This window comes from Silurus meridionalis, chromosome 1 (assembly GCF_014805685.1).
Source record: "Silurus meridionalis isolate SWU-2019-XX chromosome 1, ASM1480568v1, whole genome shotgun sequence".
NCBI lineage: Eukaryota > Metazoa > Chordata > Actinopteri > Siluriformes > Siluridae > Silurus > Silurus meridionalis.
In genome coordinates this window covers 12,467,011-12,481,509 of record NC_060884.1, presented here as the reverse complement: position 1 = coordinate 12,481,509, position 14,499 = coordinate 12,467,011, and the positions used below count along the sequence as shown (strand labels likewise).

Sequence of the window (14,499 nt, the reverse complement as noted above, 5' to 3'; positions counted from 1 at the left end):
GGATCAGGATACAGGTTAGGTCTATTCTGTATTTGAACAAATTAATACACAAGTCCTAGGTGCATCATGGTACCACGAATCTTTATTTTATTTTTTTGCACATTTAAGTTTAAGAAATAGCAAGATATATTATACCTACATTGCTCAATGGCCCAACAGTTTTGGTATTTGAACCTTTAAACTTCTGAGCAGTAAACCTGCACCTTTCAGCCACCAAGCTATAAATGCCTTTAAAAACTAAACTAAAAACATGTAGTCCCTGACTACTAGAAATAATGCAGTAGAAATTGAAATTCTGTCAAATCATCAAACATATCATAAGATTGTATGATGCTTCCAAAGTTGATTTTTTTTTGCCATTTAAAGCAAAACACTATGCAAAGTTAAAACCTCGACAATGTGAGAACATTGTCCCCACAGTGCACAATGGTGTTAAAATCATGTTGTAGCGAGCTTTGCATGATTGTATCATACAGACTGGAACAAACTGTTTTTTGGGTTGAACATGTACATACATCTAGCCTTCAGACATGACACAGTACACACACACACACACACACACACACACACACACACACACTCCCATCCACAATGTTATGCTACCACGATCATTTATCATAAAGCTCTTAATGTGTTTAGTCCACCAAATGTAATGCTTTGTGCCATGTTTGGGTCTCATCATACTGACCATTTGGCTTTTTTGCAAAAGGATTTTAAACATTCAATAATACCTAAATACTCATCGCTTTTCTATAAAGCTCAGATTGGAAGCTCAGATTTTGTCCTGTGAGTAGTTTCTCCTATCAAAGCTATGGATCTCTGTGGATCCCAATTGAATCCATTTTGGTTTTAGTTTATGTATAAAAATAAAAATAAATAAAAAATAAATACAATGTAGGTACAAAAACCAGCATCAAAACAATCATTTAAATAATAATAATAAAAAATAATAATAACATTGAAGTATTGAAAGTGCCAGTAACACAAAAGGTAACACAAATGTTTATTAGAAAATAATTATATTTTATAATAACCAACACAGTGGCTGATATCAAAGGAATAAATGACAATGAGTGGGGTAAAAGTAGTAATTAGTCCTTTTTCCTTTGTGGGTGTCATGTATTTCCAATATATAGTAATTCTCAAGTGTTGCTAATAGCCTTTAACATTTTAGTTTATTGCAAATATTTTGGGTCATAACACTAAAGCATATAAAACAGACGAGGATGGGTTTTTCCTTGCCACTCTCATCTCTTTATCTTTGCAAAGCTTCTTTGGGACAAAATATCCATTGTTAACAGCGCTTTACAAATAAAACTGAATTGAACTGAATACAATTAATTGTCCAATTAACCAAAGGTGAAATAAATTAATGTTTAATAAAATTTTCTGATTAACTTAATTAATTGTATGGGTGTAATAAATTATTTTTTTTATCTGCGTTTTCTTCTTTTTGTTATTATTATTTATTATTTACAGTAACATTTTTATTGATCATTTATACATGATGTAATATAATCCAATTAGTTGCACAGTGGTCCATTCGAACAAATTAGACACAACCCAAAACATGTTCAGGACAGCTCTAAGAAGAGAACTCAGTAACTTAGTTGGTTAGTAATGGTTAGTAATCCATAGTAATACTTATAAGTGCTAGTATGCAAGAATGCTGCAAACATTTATCACAGAAAGCTTTTTCAATGATATACCACCATCTACTAATGAATGGTACACTTCAAAGTAAACTGGTGATGAGTTATTGCATAAGCGTTCATGTGCTGTCAGAGAAGCTTTTGTGCAAAGTTCTTTTCCCCATTGAAGATCCAAGAGTGAGATCAAAAGTTTAAAGACTGGTACAGTGGAACCACTGGCTGCTTACTGTCATTCCACAGTTTCATCCTGAAGCTTCAGAAATGTTGGTTCACCATGTATCTGTTTCAGGGATTGTGTAGCTGAAACCCTTAAGGTTCCATTTCTCCTATTTCTTCTTTAGACAGCTTGTAGCAACATTCATCAGATGGAACTTTAAGGAAACTTGAGGTTGAATGATATTCTGCCAAATGAAGTCAGACATTCCGTTTCACAGTTATTGTTGAACACGTTTGCCTCTTATACAAACAGACATAGTATTTCCCTAGTGGTATGACATTTTGTGGTATAGTTATCACACATCCAGCTAAATGTGTTTCCACTAATCTTAAAAGCTTTATAGGAGCACCGTATTTATGCCAGCCTTCACAAAAAGCAACAATCTGACTAAGACAGTAAAAGATGTCCAACCACAGACCTTTTCCGTTAGTTTGTCAACAAACACCATAACTAATTGCTTTAAACTGATTTAAAAAAAAAAATTCTAACCCATTTTTAGTCTAATAATTACTTGATCCATTAAGCTTGTTGCTAATTTATAAAATGTTGCAAATAATTTATATTTTACAAAGTTTTTATTTCTTTTTTTCCCATCTAAAAACTATGACATGGATGTTCCAATATCCCGAAGGCAATGGCCAAAACCTAAAGCTGAGATTACTTTCCACTGTAAATATGTTGAGAGAAATCTTTTCAGAGAAAGAGCTACAAAGATTTTCTTTTTTACATAGAATACTTTAAGAAAGCAACCTGCAGGAAAGCTTAGCCTTTTTATCTCACAATAGAAAATATATATATATATATATCAAACTTTGAAATCTGAAAAAATTAAAATCTGAAATTCTAAAACACAATGTGACCCAGAACTAAAAACATTTCAAAAATTGCACTTACTAACGATTTACTATGATATTCAAGAAATGCCACTAGGATACAGAATAATGTATAACTTAAAGAAGATAAATAGACATATACATTTTGAATGTCACTTACTTTCTTTTGTTCTTTGTACTCGAGCCCTTATGCAGAGATAAATAAACATTGCCAGGGAAAAAAAGCCAATGATGGCTACACCTACCACCATTCCATTAAAAGTCTCCTGATTAATTACTGTCAACAAATAAATATGAGTTAAATATGATTTACATAGAACAAAATTAGTAAAAAATACAATATTTTGTAGCAGCAATATAGAACTCTTTTCAAATTGGTTAGGCATTTACAACATTTACAAGAACAATAGCCATTGAATTATTTAAAACTTTTAGACTACCCTGGAACTCATCATTTATTTGCTTTTGGCAATTTATATTAAAAATGATTATATATCTGTCCAGTTGAGAGTTTAAGGCATTAAGGGTTAAAAGCCCAGTTATAGCTCTGTGTCAGACTTTTTGATGTAATAAAAAAGAAACACCACACAGTTGAACAGAACATTAGTTCCTGTGAGATCATTTCCAAGTTGAAGTAAAGTGTTGAGTCTGTAGTTTATAAATATACAGTGTGAATAGATATACATAGCATCATATAGTAGTTTAAGGAAAAACAAATGTATTTAATGTTGGAATTGTACAAATATTCAGGTTTTATCTTACCTACAGGGTTTTAACCCATCATCTTTATTTACCATAATAGTTGATGAATAGTTAATAGTTAATATGAATAGTAAAATAGTAAATGCGACAAAACCCCTATTAAATCTGTTCATTGTAACTTTCACAAAGTAAATAAAGTAAATGCTGGAGATGCTCCATATCCTACTAACATCCACCTCTTTCCCTGACGACCCTGGTGACCCTATCATATTACATTTACATTTACATTTACATTTGTGGCATTTAGCAGACGCTCTTATCCAGAGCGACGTACAAAAGTGCTTTGAGTCTCTAGTAATGAATAAAGCTACACTGGTACGCAAGATTACAAACTTAATATAAATATATATATATAATATTACCATTTATTACCAATGGTGTTCTGCAAAGTTATACTATAAAAAGCAACACTGGAACAGTACATTGACAACTAAGTAAGATCTGATAACTGACATTAATCATGAATAGTTTGATTCATAATAATATTGAAAGCATAGATTGACCTTCACAGACACTGTTTGCTGGTACTAGACAACTGTATTGCATAGTAAACTGGGTAAATATGTGCAGATATCTTGTTAGCCACCTAATTAAGTGCTGGTAAACTTTAATTTGTAACAGGCTAACATAAGTGAAATTGGAAGATTACAAACTTATATTCTATATTATTTATTTTTCATATAATAACAGACAAAAAATAAAACAATTACCATATTGGTTAGCTCAAAAATGCATTTTTACATTGGATTTTCCTGAGCCTATTTATCTTATGTATTATCAATCCTATGTAATCCTATAATAAGCATATCCTAGCATATTGCACCAAAAAAATCTGGTAACACATTTCATCATACATTATATATTATTTTGTCAGAACACACAATGAACAAAACAGAGTGTTGTTTATTTTAATTAAACTGGAAAAACTATTGCCTACTCAAACACTGGACAGCTTATACCTATAATATATTTCTGCAAGAACATTTATTGATAATGAAACTAATCAAGATATATCTAAGGGATGTATATCTATACAGGAAATTGTAATTGCTCCAGACTTTGCCTGTTTAACTGATAAAAGACACTGACCTTGGCAACCACATTTTGCATCTTGAGTCGTGTTTTCAGGAAATATTTTAGGCAAGCCAAAGTTTCTGCAGCAGATTTTAACAACACAGCATCAATGATAGGAATATAAGACATCTCTAAGCAAGGGTAGTGTAATTCAGTATTTAGTTTAAACATTGACTTACTCCATTGTAGGTTTGCAGATATTTCTCTCTTCATCATTGTATGTTTGTGATGGACACGGTTCACAAATATATCTAAATTTAAATAAACCTGTTAAAAGCATAGACATGATTAAGATTTATAATACACATTCAGTTATTTGTAATTGCTTAATCAATTCTGAAAGCGTAAAATATTTTTGCCTTGTTTTTCAGAACTTTACTTCGAATTATACTCCTCTTCATATACCTCAAGTTTGCTATGACTCATTAAAAAAGTTTCCATTTTAACCACCAAATTATAGCCTGATTACGGTAAAAAAGTTAAGAAAGTCTGCTCTTACCTGTTCTTATGAGCTTTTCTCCTGGTGTACATTTTTTAGTGGGAGAACATTTAGAACATGTATCATCTTCACACAAATTATTATTACAGAAGCAGTGGTCATTCATGTTTGTGCAGTTTTTACATACACTCTCACTGCTATTAGTACAGTGTTGTATGGGAAATGTACCTGTAACAACCCAACATAAAATGACAAAGAAAGATTTACTTGAAAAAGGTTATTAAAGATAAATGATAATAATTCATAATCAATCAATCGATCAATCAATCAACCAATCAATCGAACAACAGAAACAGTAAGTGTGACTAGTGGCATTTAAGGTTTTAGTTGAATGCTTTAGGTTAGTATAATGGAAACATTAATCACTAATAAAAATAACTATAAAAGTCTATTGGTCTTACCTAAAGGGCAGATCTGACAACATTTCCCCTTGTACTCATACTGTCTTTTCCAGTTACATTCTAAAGCCATGCAAATGGACAAGACATAGCCTGTGGCAAATAGCAACATATAGAGTCTTACAATGTCCATTTCGACAACATAATGAAAGTATGGTTGTGTGCTGCTTATATACTGTAGACCTACGTCTGCTTATATACTGTGGACCTAGGGCTGCGTCACCGGTATCTACAACCCACAAGGCTAGACCAAAAGTTAACATCGTGGGGGTGGAGGTTGTGGCAGAAGCTTATGATTTCATGACAACTAAAAGGTGAGGGTTTACTTGAGATTTGGAAATTTACTTAAACAAATGTGTGTTAATAGCTACAGCAGCTGACAATATGTTGTTCTATGAAAATGAACAGTTGTAACAGGAGCTGACATTTTGAAAAGAAAGTACACTAGATTTTACACAACCTGGAAATCACATTGGATCTCCCAAAGAAAAGAGGTGGTATTGGATTACAAAAAACAAACCCCAATACTATATTGAGTCATGTAAAAAAAAAAAAGTACACCCTATTTGAATTCTATGGTTTTATCTATTAGGAACTAATAAAATCACCTTGTCCTTTTCAGGTCTTAGAATTAGGTAAATGAAACCACAGATGAACAACATTACATGACATATTACACTGGAAGTTCAGGTCGTAGGATATAGTAGGATCAATAGCAAGTAGAACCACCTTTAGCATCAATAACTTGAAGTAATCCTGTTCTGTAAGACAGTCGGTCTTTCACATTATTGTGAATGATGTTTGGCTCACTCTTCTTTAAATTGCTTCTTCAGTTCTTTGAACTTTGCAGGCATTTGTTTATGCACAGTTTTTTTAAGGTCCCGCCACAGTATTTCAATCAGGTTGAGGACCCTTCCAGGATTGATATGCAGCAGTAATTGGTTCTCTAGGATCATTGCTGATGTCTTGGTATTGTGTTAACACACACCCAAATGCTCCAGACCAGAAAACTGATAGAATTTGGGCTTTTATAGCATGCTTAACACCCCTCCTAAATAATTGTTCATGGAAACATATTTTGCCTTTATTATGGCATTGTCAGGACACGGACCACGAGCCGAAAGCGGAAGTAATTTAATCATGTTTATTGTAAATAGAGCACAACACAGAGTCAGAGAGAGAGTTACGAACCGCTGTCAAGACAGATTACCACACGAGTATAATCCACACAGAATGGAGAGTATAATCCAAGAAAGGAAAGTAATCCACCGAACAAAAGTACCGTATTTTTCGGACTATAAGCCGCTACTTTTTTCCTACGTTTTGAACCCCGCGTCTTAAACAACGAAGCAGCAAATTTATGAATTTTACCTGGGTTTTTCCCGGTTTCACAAAATTCAAGGCAAAAAACTGAACCCCATAACATTAGACCAATGAAATTTCCGAACGGAAACGAAAAAACGCACCTTACCTGTGTTCTGAGCTGCACGGCTTCGGAAGAAAAAACCTTTTTTTAAAACGCACGACGATGCCAAAAGATAAACTCCCGAGAGAAATAATTGTGAAAGGACGGAGAAAGACAGTGTACAATGACTTACTTGGTCGGCAACTGTTTAGATACAAGCCGTTGTAGCGCGTTGAGTCTGGGTCATGGGATAGCGCGCTAACTCCAGTTGCAACAAAAATCATGTAAGCACAGACAGGTTTCCAAAACTCTTGCTTTTTTATTTTTCTTGGCAACAGCGTTAAGGGTTAGTCAAAGAAACTTAGAAATCAGCATCAGAAAATAATAAGGACATAATCCTTGTCTTGAACAGATGCAGTAATACTGGAAAAATGCAGTGGCATGCTATTCCCAAAATACCGCTATGCTCCTAAAAGAAGCACAACATATTTTACCCGTTATACCATGTGTAACATGTCTTTCGTTAAAGCCTGTGTAAAGTACATTAGTGTAGACACCTGCGGCTTATAGACAGTTGCGGCTTATTTATGTTAAAAATAAAAATATTTGTAAAATTCAGTGGGTGCGGCTTATACAGTGCCTTGCAAAAGTATTGACCCCCTTGGCGTTTTTCCTATATTGTTGCCTTACAACTTGGAATTAAAATTGATTTTTATTTGGATTTCATGTAATGGACATACACAAAATAATCCAAATTGGTGAAGTGAAATGAAAAAAATAACTTGTTTCAAAAAATTCTAAAAAATAAATCACGGAAAAGTGGTGCGTGCATATGTATTCACCCCCTTTGCTACTAAGCCTCTAAATAAGATCTGGTGCAACCAATTACCTTCAGAAGTCACGTAATTACTTAAATAAAGTCCACCTGTGTGCAATCTAAGTGTCACATGATCTCAGTATATGTATACACCTGTTCTGAAAGGCCCCAGAGTCTGCAACACCACTAAGCAAGGGGCACCACCAAGCAAGCGGCACCATGAAGACCAAGGAGCTCACCAAACAGGTCAGGGACAAAGTTGTGGAGAAGTACAGATCAGGGTTAGGTTATAAAAAAATATCCAAAACTTTGAACATCCCACGGAGCACCATTAAAGCCATTATTAAAATATGGAAAGAATATGGCACCACAACAAACCTGGCAAGAGAGGGCTGCCCACCAAAACTCACGGACCAGGCAAGGAGGGTATTAATCAGAGAGGCAACAAAGAGACCAAAGATAACCCTGAAGGAGCTGCAAAGCTCCACAGCGGAGATTGGAGTATCTGTCCATAGGACCACTTTAAGCCGTACACTCCACAGAGCTGGACTTTACGGAAGAAAAAAGCCATTGCTTAAAGAAAAAAAAATAAGCAAACACGTTTGGTGTTCACCAAAAGGCATGTGGGAGACTCCCCAAACATATGGAAGAAGGTACTCTGGTCAGATGAGACTAAAATTGAGCTTTTTGCCCATCAAGGAAAACGCTATGTCTGGTGCAAACCCAACACCTCTCATCACCCGAGAATACCATCCCGACAGTGAAGCATGGTGGTGGCAGCATCATGCTGTGGGGATGTTTTTCATCAGCAGGGACTGGGAAACTGGTCAGAATTGAAGGAATGATGGATAGTGCTAAATACAGGGAAATTCTTGAGTGAAACCTGTTTCAGTCTTCCAGAAATTTGAGACTGGGATGGAGGTTCACCTTCCAGCAGGACAATGACCCTAAGCATACTGCTAAAGCAACACTCGAGTGGTTTAAGGGAAAACATTTAAATGTCTTGGAATGGCCTAGTCAAAGCCCAGACCTCAATCCAATTGAGAATCTGTGGTATGACTTAAAGATTGCTGTACACCAGCGGAACCCATCCAACTTGAATCAGCTGGAGCAGTTTTGCCTTGAAGAATGGGCAAAAATCCCAGTGGCTAGATGTGCCAAGCTTATAGATACATACCCCAAGAGACTTGCAGCTGTAATTGCTGCAAAAGGTGGCTCTACAAAGTATTGACTTTGGGGGGGTGAATATTTATGCACGCTCAAGTTTTCTGTTTTTTTGTCTTATTTCTTGTTTGTTTCACAATAAAAAATATTTTGCATCTTCAAAGTGGTAGGCATGTTGTGTAAATCAAATGATACAAACCCCCAAAAGATCCATTTTAATTCCAGGTTGTAAGACAACAAAATAGGAAAAACGCCAAGGGGGGTCAATACTTTTGCAAGGCACTGTATATGTTTGGGCTTTATAGTCCGGAAATTACGGTAATCCACATAACACAGGTAATCCACAGAACAGAAGGTAATCCTTGGAACCAGCGGGAAAGGCTGGCAGCCTCGAGCAAAGTCGGTGTCCGTAGCCATATAGTAGGTCCAACATGAGTGAGATGGGAACGAGTGCTTATATAGCAAAAACGGTAATGTCGGGAGCAGCAGAGCGAGGCAGCGTGACAGCTACCAAGGGGGGCATGGCAGGTGGATCCCTGACATTACCCCCCTCCAGGGGTGGAAGCTGATGCCCCAAAGCCACCCACACCAGGTGGGCCAGGGCACTCAGAGGAAGGCCCCGCCAACCGTCCACGGTCGAAGGAGGAGGCCTGGAACGCACCGCCAAGAAACGAGCAACATCCCTAGTGGAAATCTGAGGCGGAGCAATGCAGAGACCTCGAACGGAGGGACGTCTACTATGGAGACTTCGAACAGAGCGACGTCCACTATGGAGATCTGGAACTGAGCGACGACACCTGCGGAGACCTGGGGTGGAGTGACGTCCACCACGGAGGTCCAGAATGGAGCAACGCCCTCGGTGAAGACCGGAGGCTAAGCGATGTCCTCGGCAAAGATCAGAGGTGGAGCGACACCCTCGGCGGAGATCAGGGGTGGAGTGACATCCTCAGCGGAGATCAGGGGCGGAGCCATGTCCTTGGCAGAGCTTGCAGGCTGGAACGACCCCCTTGGAGGAGATCGGATGCGGAGAGATGCCCTCGGCGGAGATTGGGGCGAAGGGACGTCCTCAGCGGAGACCAGGGACTGAGCGACGATCTCGGCAGAGTTCAGAGGCCAAGCAACGCCCACTGCGCAGTTCAGAGGCCGTGCGACGCCCACGGCGGGGTCCAGATGCTGAGTCACGCCTTCTGAGGGAGTTTAGAGCAGAAACGGGGGTCCAACAGTGCGCTCTGCAGAAGTTTGGGGTGCTTTGTGACATGACGGTGCTTCCGGAGTGGTCCTGAAGTGCAATGTCCTTTTGGGTGGAGTTTAGGACCTCGCCGTCACCTTCAGAGAAACTTGGGACTGTGGAGTCACCCTTAGGGGAACTTTGGACCGCGACCTCACACTCAGAGGAAATCGAAGGCGTGACGTCGCCTTGTGAGGGACTCTGAGGCGTGACGTCGCCATCAGAGGAGCTCGGGAGCGAGATGCGCCTGGAGAGGAACTCGGGGGAGTGACGTCGTCTGGAGAGGAAATCGGAGGCGTGACGTCTCCTTTAAAGAGGTCTTGTTCGATGTCGTCACCCTCGGAGAGGCTTGGAGGCAAGCCGTTGCCCTGTGGGCAACTTGGGGGCAAGATGTCGCCTTCAGGGAAACTTGGGGGCAAGACGTCGCCTTTAGGGAAACTTGGGGGCGAATCCTTGCCTTCAGGGAAGCTTGGGGGCGCTAGTACGATGCCCCCCTTGCAGCCAGGCGGCGGTACAATGACCTCTTCGTGGCCAGGCGGCGGTGTGACAGCACCCGCGGCAGAGCACTGGAGCGGAGTGGCACCCTCGGGGGGACACAGGAGCGGAGCGGCACCCTCGGCGGGACACTGGAGCGGAGCGGCACGCTCGTGGAAACTCTGTGACGGAGCCGGGCTCTCGTGGAAACTATGTGACGGAGCCGCGCGCTCATGGAAACTCTGTGACAGAGCTGGGCTCTCGTGGAAACTCTGTGACAGAGCCGAGCGCTCGTGGAAACTCTGTGACGGAGCCGTGCTCTCGTGGAAACTTTGTGATGGAGCTGTGTGCTTGTGTAAACTCTGTGATGGACCTACGCGCTCTAAGGATCTCTGGAATGGAGCGGAGCTTTTAGAGGAACCAACGGTGCAGACGCGGAGATCCGCCGTTGTCATCCCGAACATCCCCAGGAGTTGCCTGATAGAGCTTGCTGGCTCTAGAGAGCACATCTCCAGACAGCAGCGCAGCCGCACTCACGTGCGAGCTTGATCCGCGAGAAACCGAAGCTGATCATTCACGGAAGGACGATTCCTTCTGTTTCGGTTTCATTTTCAGTTTTGGTCGGACCTTCTGTCAGGACACGGACCACTTGCCGAAAGCCGAAGTAACTCAATCAACACAGAGTCAGAGAGAGAGTTACGAACTGCTGTCAAGACAGATTACCACACAAGTATAAGCCACACGGAATGGAGAGTATAATCCAAGAAAGGAAAGTAATCCACCGAACAAAGGTAATCCACATAACACAGGTAATCCACAGAACAGAAGATAATCTGTTGAAATTTCAGCCCACTCTTATTTGCAAAAAAATAAGCCCCTGGCCCAGCTAAAGAGAATCAATCACACAGCATGATGCTTCCCCCACCATGTTTAACTGTCAGTATGTTAATCCGCCGATGATGCTCTTTATTGGCTTTGCGCTGGCATACCATTTAATATTTGGGTCAAAATGTTCAATCTTTGTGTTATTAGATTGTGGCAGAAGCTAATGATCTAATGACAACTAAAAGGTGAGGGTTTACTTGAGATTTTTTAATTTTAGAACCCCAATATTTCATGTAATGTAATGTAAAAGAAAGTACACTGTATTTGAATTCTACGGTTTTATAGATAGATACAACTTTGTTGTCATTGCATTGTACAGGTACACAGACACGAAATGCAGTTTGGCATCTACCAAAAGACATCTGCTGTGGTGAAGGTGTTCAGTGGCAGGTAGTTGGGTGCCAGTGATGCGTTGGGTGATTTTGACCACCCTTTTTCAGGGCTTTGCGTTTACACACAGTGGAGCCTTCATACCATACAATGATAAAGTTGGATGCTCTCGATGATGCAGCGGTAGAAACTATTTAAAATCCCTGGGGACAGATGAGCTTTCTTTAGACTTTTCACGATGTACAGGTGTTGTTGTTTTGCTTTCTTAACCAGAGCTGGTGTTCTGGTGCCAGGACAGATCCTCAGAGATGTGAACTCCCAGGAACCTAAAGCTGGAGACTCATTCTACCTCAATTCCATTGATGTTGACTGGGAGATGTCTCCTGCTGTTGGATTCCCGAAAGTCCACGATAAACTCTTTAGTCTTCGAGGCGTTGAGGGTCAGGTTGTTGGGGCACACCATGCTGTCAGGCTGTATAATATGCCATGTGCTTTTTATCTGAGGTTAGCTAATTTGAAGACCTGATGAGGACCAGATGATGCTTGACGCCCCTCCCAAATAATAGTTTGTGGAAACATCTCTTGCCTTTATTATGGTATTTTTTATATACAGGTACATCTAAATGAATTAGAATATCATTAAAAAGTTGATTTACTTTAGTAATTCAATACGAAAGGTGAAACTTGTATATTCAATAGATTCATCACACACAGACTGAAATATTTCAAGTGTTTATTTCTTTTCATGTTGATGATTATGGCTTACAGCTAATGAAAACCCAAAATTCAGTATCTCAGAAAATTTGAATATTGTGAAAAAGTTGAAAATTGGAGACTCATGGTGTCACACTTTAAACAGCTAATTAAATCCAAACACCTGCAAAGGTTTACTGAGCCTTTAAATAGTGTCTGTCTGGTTCAGGCTACACAATCATGGGGAAGACTGCTGACTTGACAGTTGTCCAGAAGACGATCATTGACACCCTGCGCATGGAGGGTAAAACTTAAAAGGTCATCGCTAAAGAAGCTGCTGTTCACAGAGTGCTGTAAAAAAGGTGGTAGAAAAAGGTGAAATAAAGCCCATTCATCAATTTGGTGAAGATTCACAAAAAGTGGACTGCAGCTGGAGTCAGTGATTCAAGAGCCACCACGCACAGACGTATTCATGTGCTACAACTGACCCATTGCTTGTGTCAAGCCACTCCTGAACCAGAGACAACGTCAGAGGTGTCTTACCTGGGCAAAGGACAAAAAGGACTGGACTGTTGCTCAGTGGGCTAAAGACATATTTTCAGATTTTTTAAATTTCATTTGGAAATCAATGTACCAGAGTCTGGTAGAAGAGAAGAGAGGGACAGAATCCAAGTTGCTTAAAGTCCAGTGCAAAGTTTGCACAGTCAGTGGTGGTTTGGGGAGTCATGTCATCTGCTGTTGTTGGTCCACTGTGTTTTATAAAGTCCAAAGTCAGCACAGCTGTTTACCAGGAAGTTTTAGAGCACTTCATACTTCCCTCTGCTGACCAGCTTTATGGAGATGCTGATTTAATTTTCCAGCAGTATTTGGCACCTGCCCACACTGCCATGGTGTTGGTGTGCTTGACTGGCCAACAAACTCACTAGACCTGAACCCCATAGAGAATCTGTGTGTATTGAGTATTGTCAAGAGGAAAATGAGAAACAAGAGACAATAAAATGCAAATGAGCTTAGGGTCACTGTCAAAGAAACCTGGGCTTCCATACCACCTCAGCAGTGCCACAGACTGACCACCTCCATGCCATACCAAATTGAGGCAGTAATTAAAGCAAAAGGAGCCCCTACCAAGTATTGAGTACATATACAGTAAATTAACATACTTTCCAGAAGGACAACAATTCACTAAAAAATGTTTTTTTGATTGGTCTTATGAAGTATTCACATTTTTTGAGATAGTGAATTGGTGGGATTTTAATAAATGTGAGCTAAAATAAGAAATAAGCACTTGAAATATATCAGTCTGTGTGTGATGAATCTATATAATGTATGAGTTTCACTTTTTGTATTGTATTACTAAAATAAATCAACTTTTTAAAATAATATTCAACCTGCTTGTCACCGTATGTTAAATAACAGAACAGTAAATTATGTATGTTGTAACATACTTTAATATTGGATGAGGTCCGTGCTGATTCGACACATTGTAGTGGAATTCTCTGTTGCAGCTTTTAGCCTAGGTGTAAGTTGACAGTACTATCTAAGTGCATGCACAAATGCACAAAATCATACCTGGTTTTGCAATTTATTTCCAGGAACAGGCTACAAGAAACGTGCAAAAAAATACACCAACACACCACAAGTGTACATGACTAACAATGGAAATTCAAAAGTGCTGTAGAAGCACTACTCTCATTCTGCCAAGTGACAAGGGATGCAGATGTCGATCTTTCTGACTTGATATTGTTATGTATTTAGACTGTTTTTTAATTGTGTTTTGGATGAAACATTGGAATAATCCTACGGAAAATACCTACCTAAGTTACATGTGTAAATGTACGTGTTCGCTGTACATTTTGGCTTGTGTTTTGACTTACCTATGACATTTCCTTTAAAGGCCTCTCGTATCACATATCTCAAAAAAACCACAAGCCTAACAATTTACCTAAGTATGTGCCTAACACATACCTAAGTTGGGTATTCCCTGCTTGTCTTTTTAGAGAGAATCAGGGAATACCCAAATGTTACAATGTAGTAGCACTGCAGCATTTTTACTTCAAGTATTATTCTG

The 14,499-nt window shown here is 39.2% G+C and overlaps 1 protein-coding gene across 1 annotated transcript; it reads right to left on the bottom strand.

The window, feature by feature from the left end:
* Nucleotides 1–1,084: 1,084 nt before the first annotated feature.
* On the bottom strand, nucleotides 1,085–5,560 carry tnfrsf18 (tumor necrosis factor receptor superfamily, member 18). Its single transcript, XM_046856954.1, has 6 exons — nucleotides 5,439–5,560; nucleotides 5,038–5,205; nucleotides 4,718–4,805; nucleotides 4,554–4,618; nucleotides 2,863–2,979; nucleotides 1,085–2,053 (listed from the first exon to the last, which is right to left on the bottom strand). Exons 1-6 carry the CDS (start codon nucleotides 5,545–5,547, stop codon nucleotides 1,962–1,964), a joined length of 639 nt encoding a protein of 212 aa, XP_046712910.1. The 5' UTR covers nucleotides 5,548–5,560; the 3' UTR covers nucleotides 1,085–1,961.
* Nucleotides 5,561–14,499: the final 8,939 nt, after the last annotated feature.

Coding starts and splice junctions, on each gene's coding strand:
- tnfrsf18 (XM_046856954.1), bottom strand. CDS start 5,547: ATGTTGCTATTTGCCACAGGCTATGTCTTGTCCATTTGCATGGCTTTA. Junction 4,806..5,037: donor AGAAAAGCTCATAAGAACAG/GTAAGAGCAGAC, acceptor TGCTTTTAACAG/GTTTATTTAAATTTAGATAT. Junction 4,619..4,717: donor ATCTGCAAACCTACAATGGA/GTAAGTCAATGT, acceptor AATCTGCTGCAG/AAACTTTGGCTTGCCTAAAA.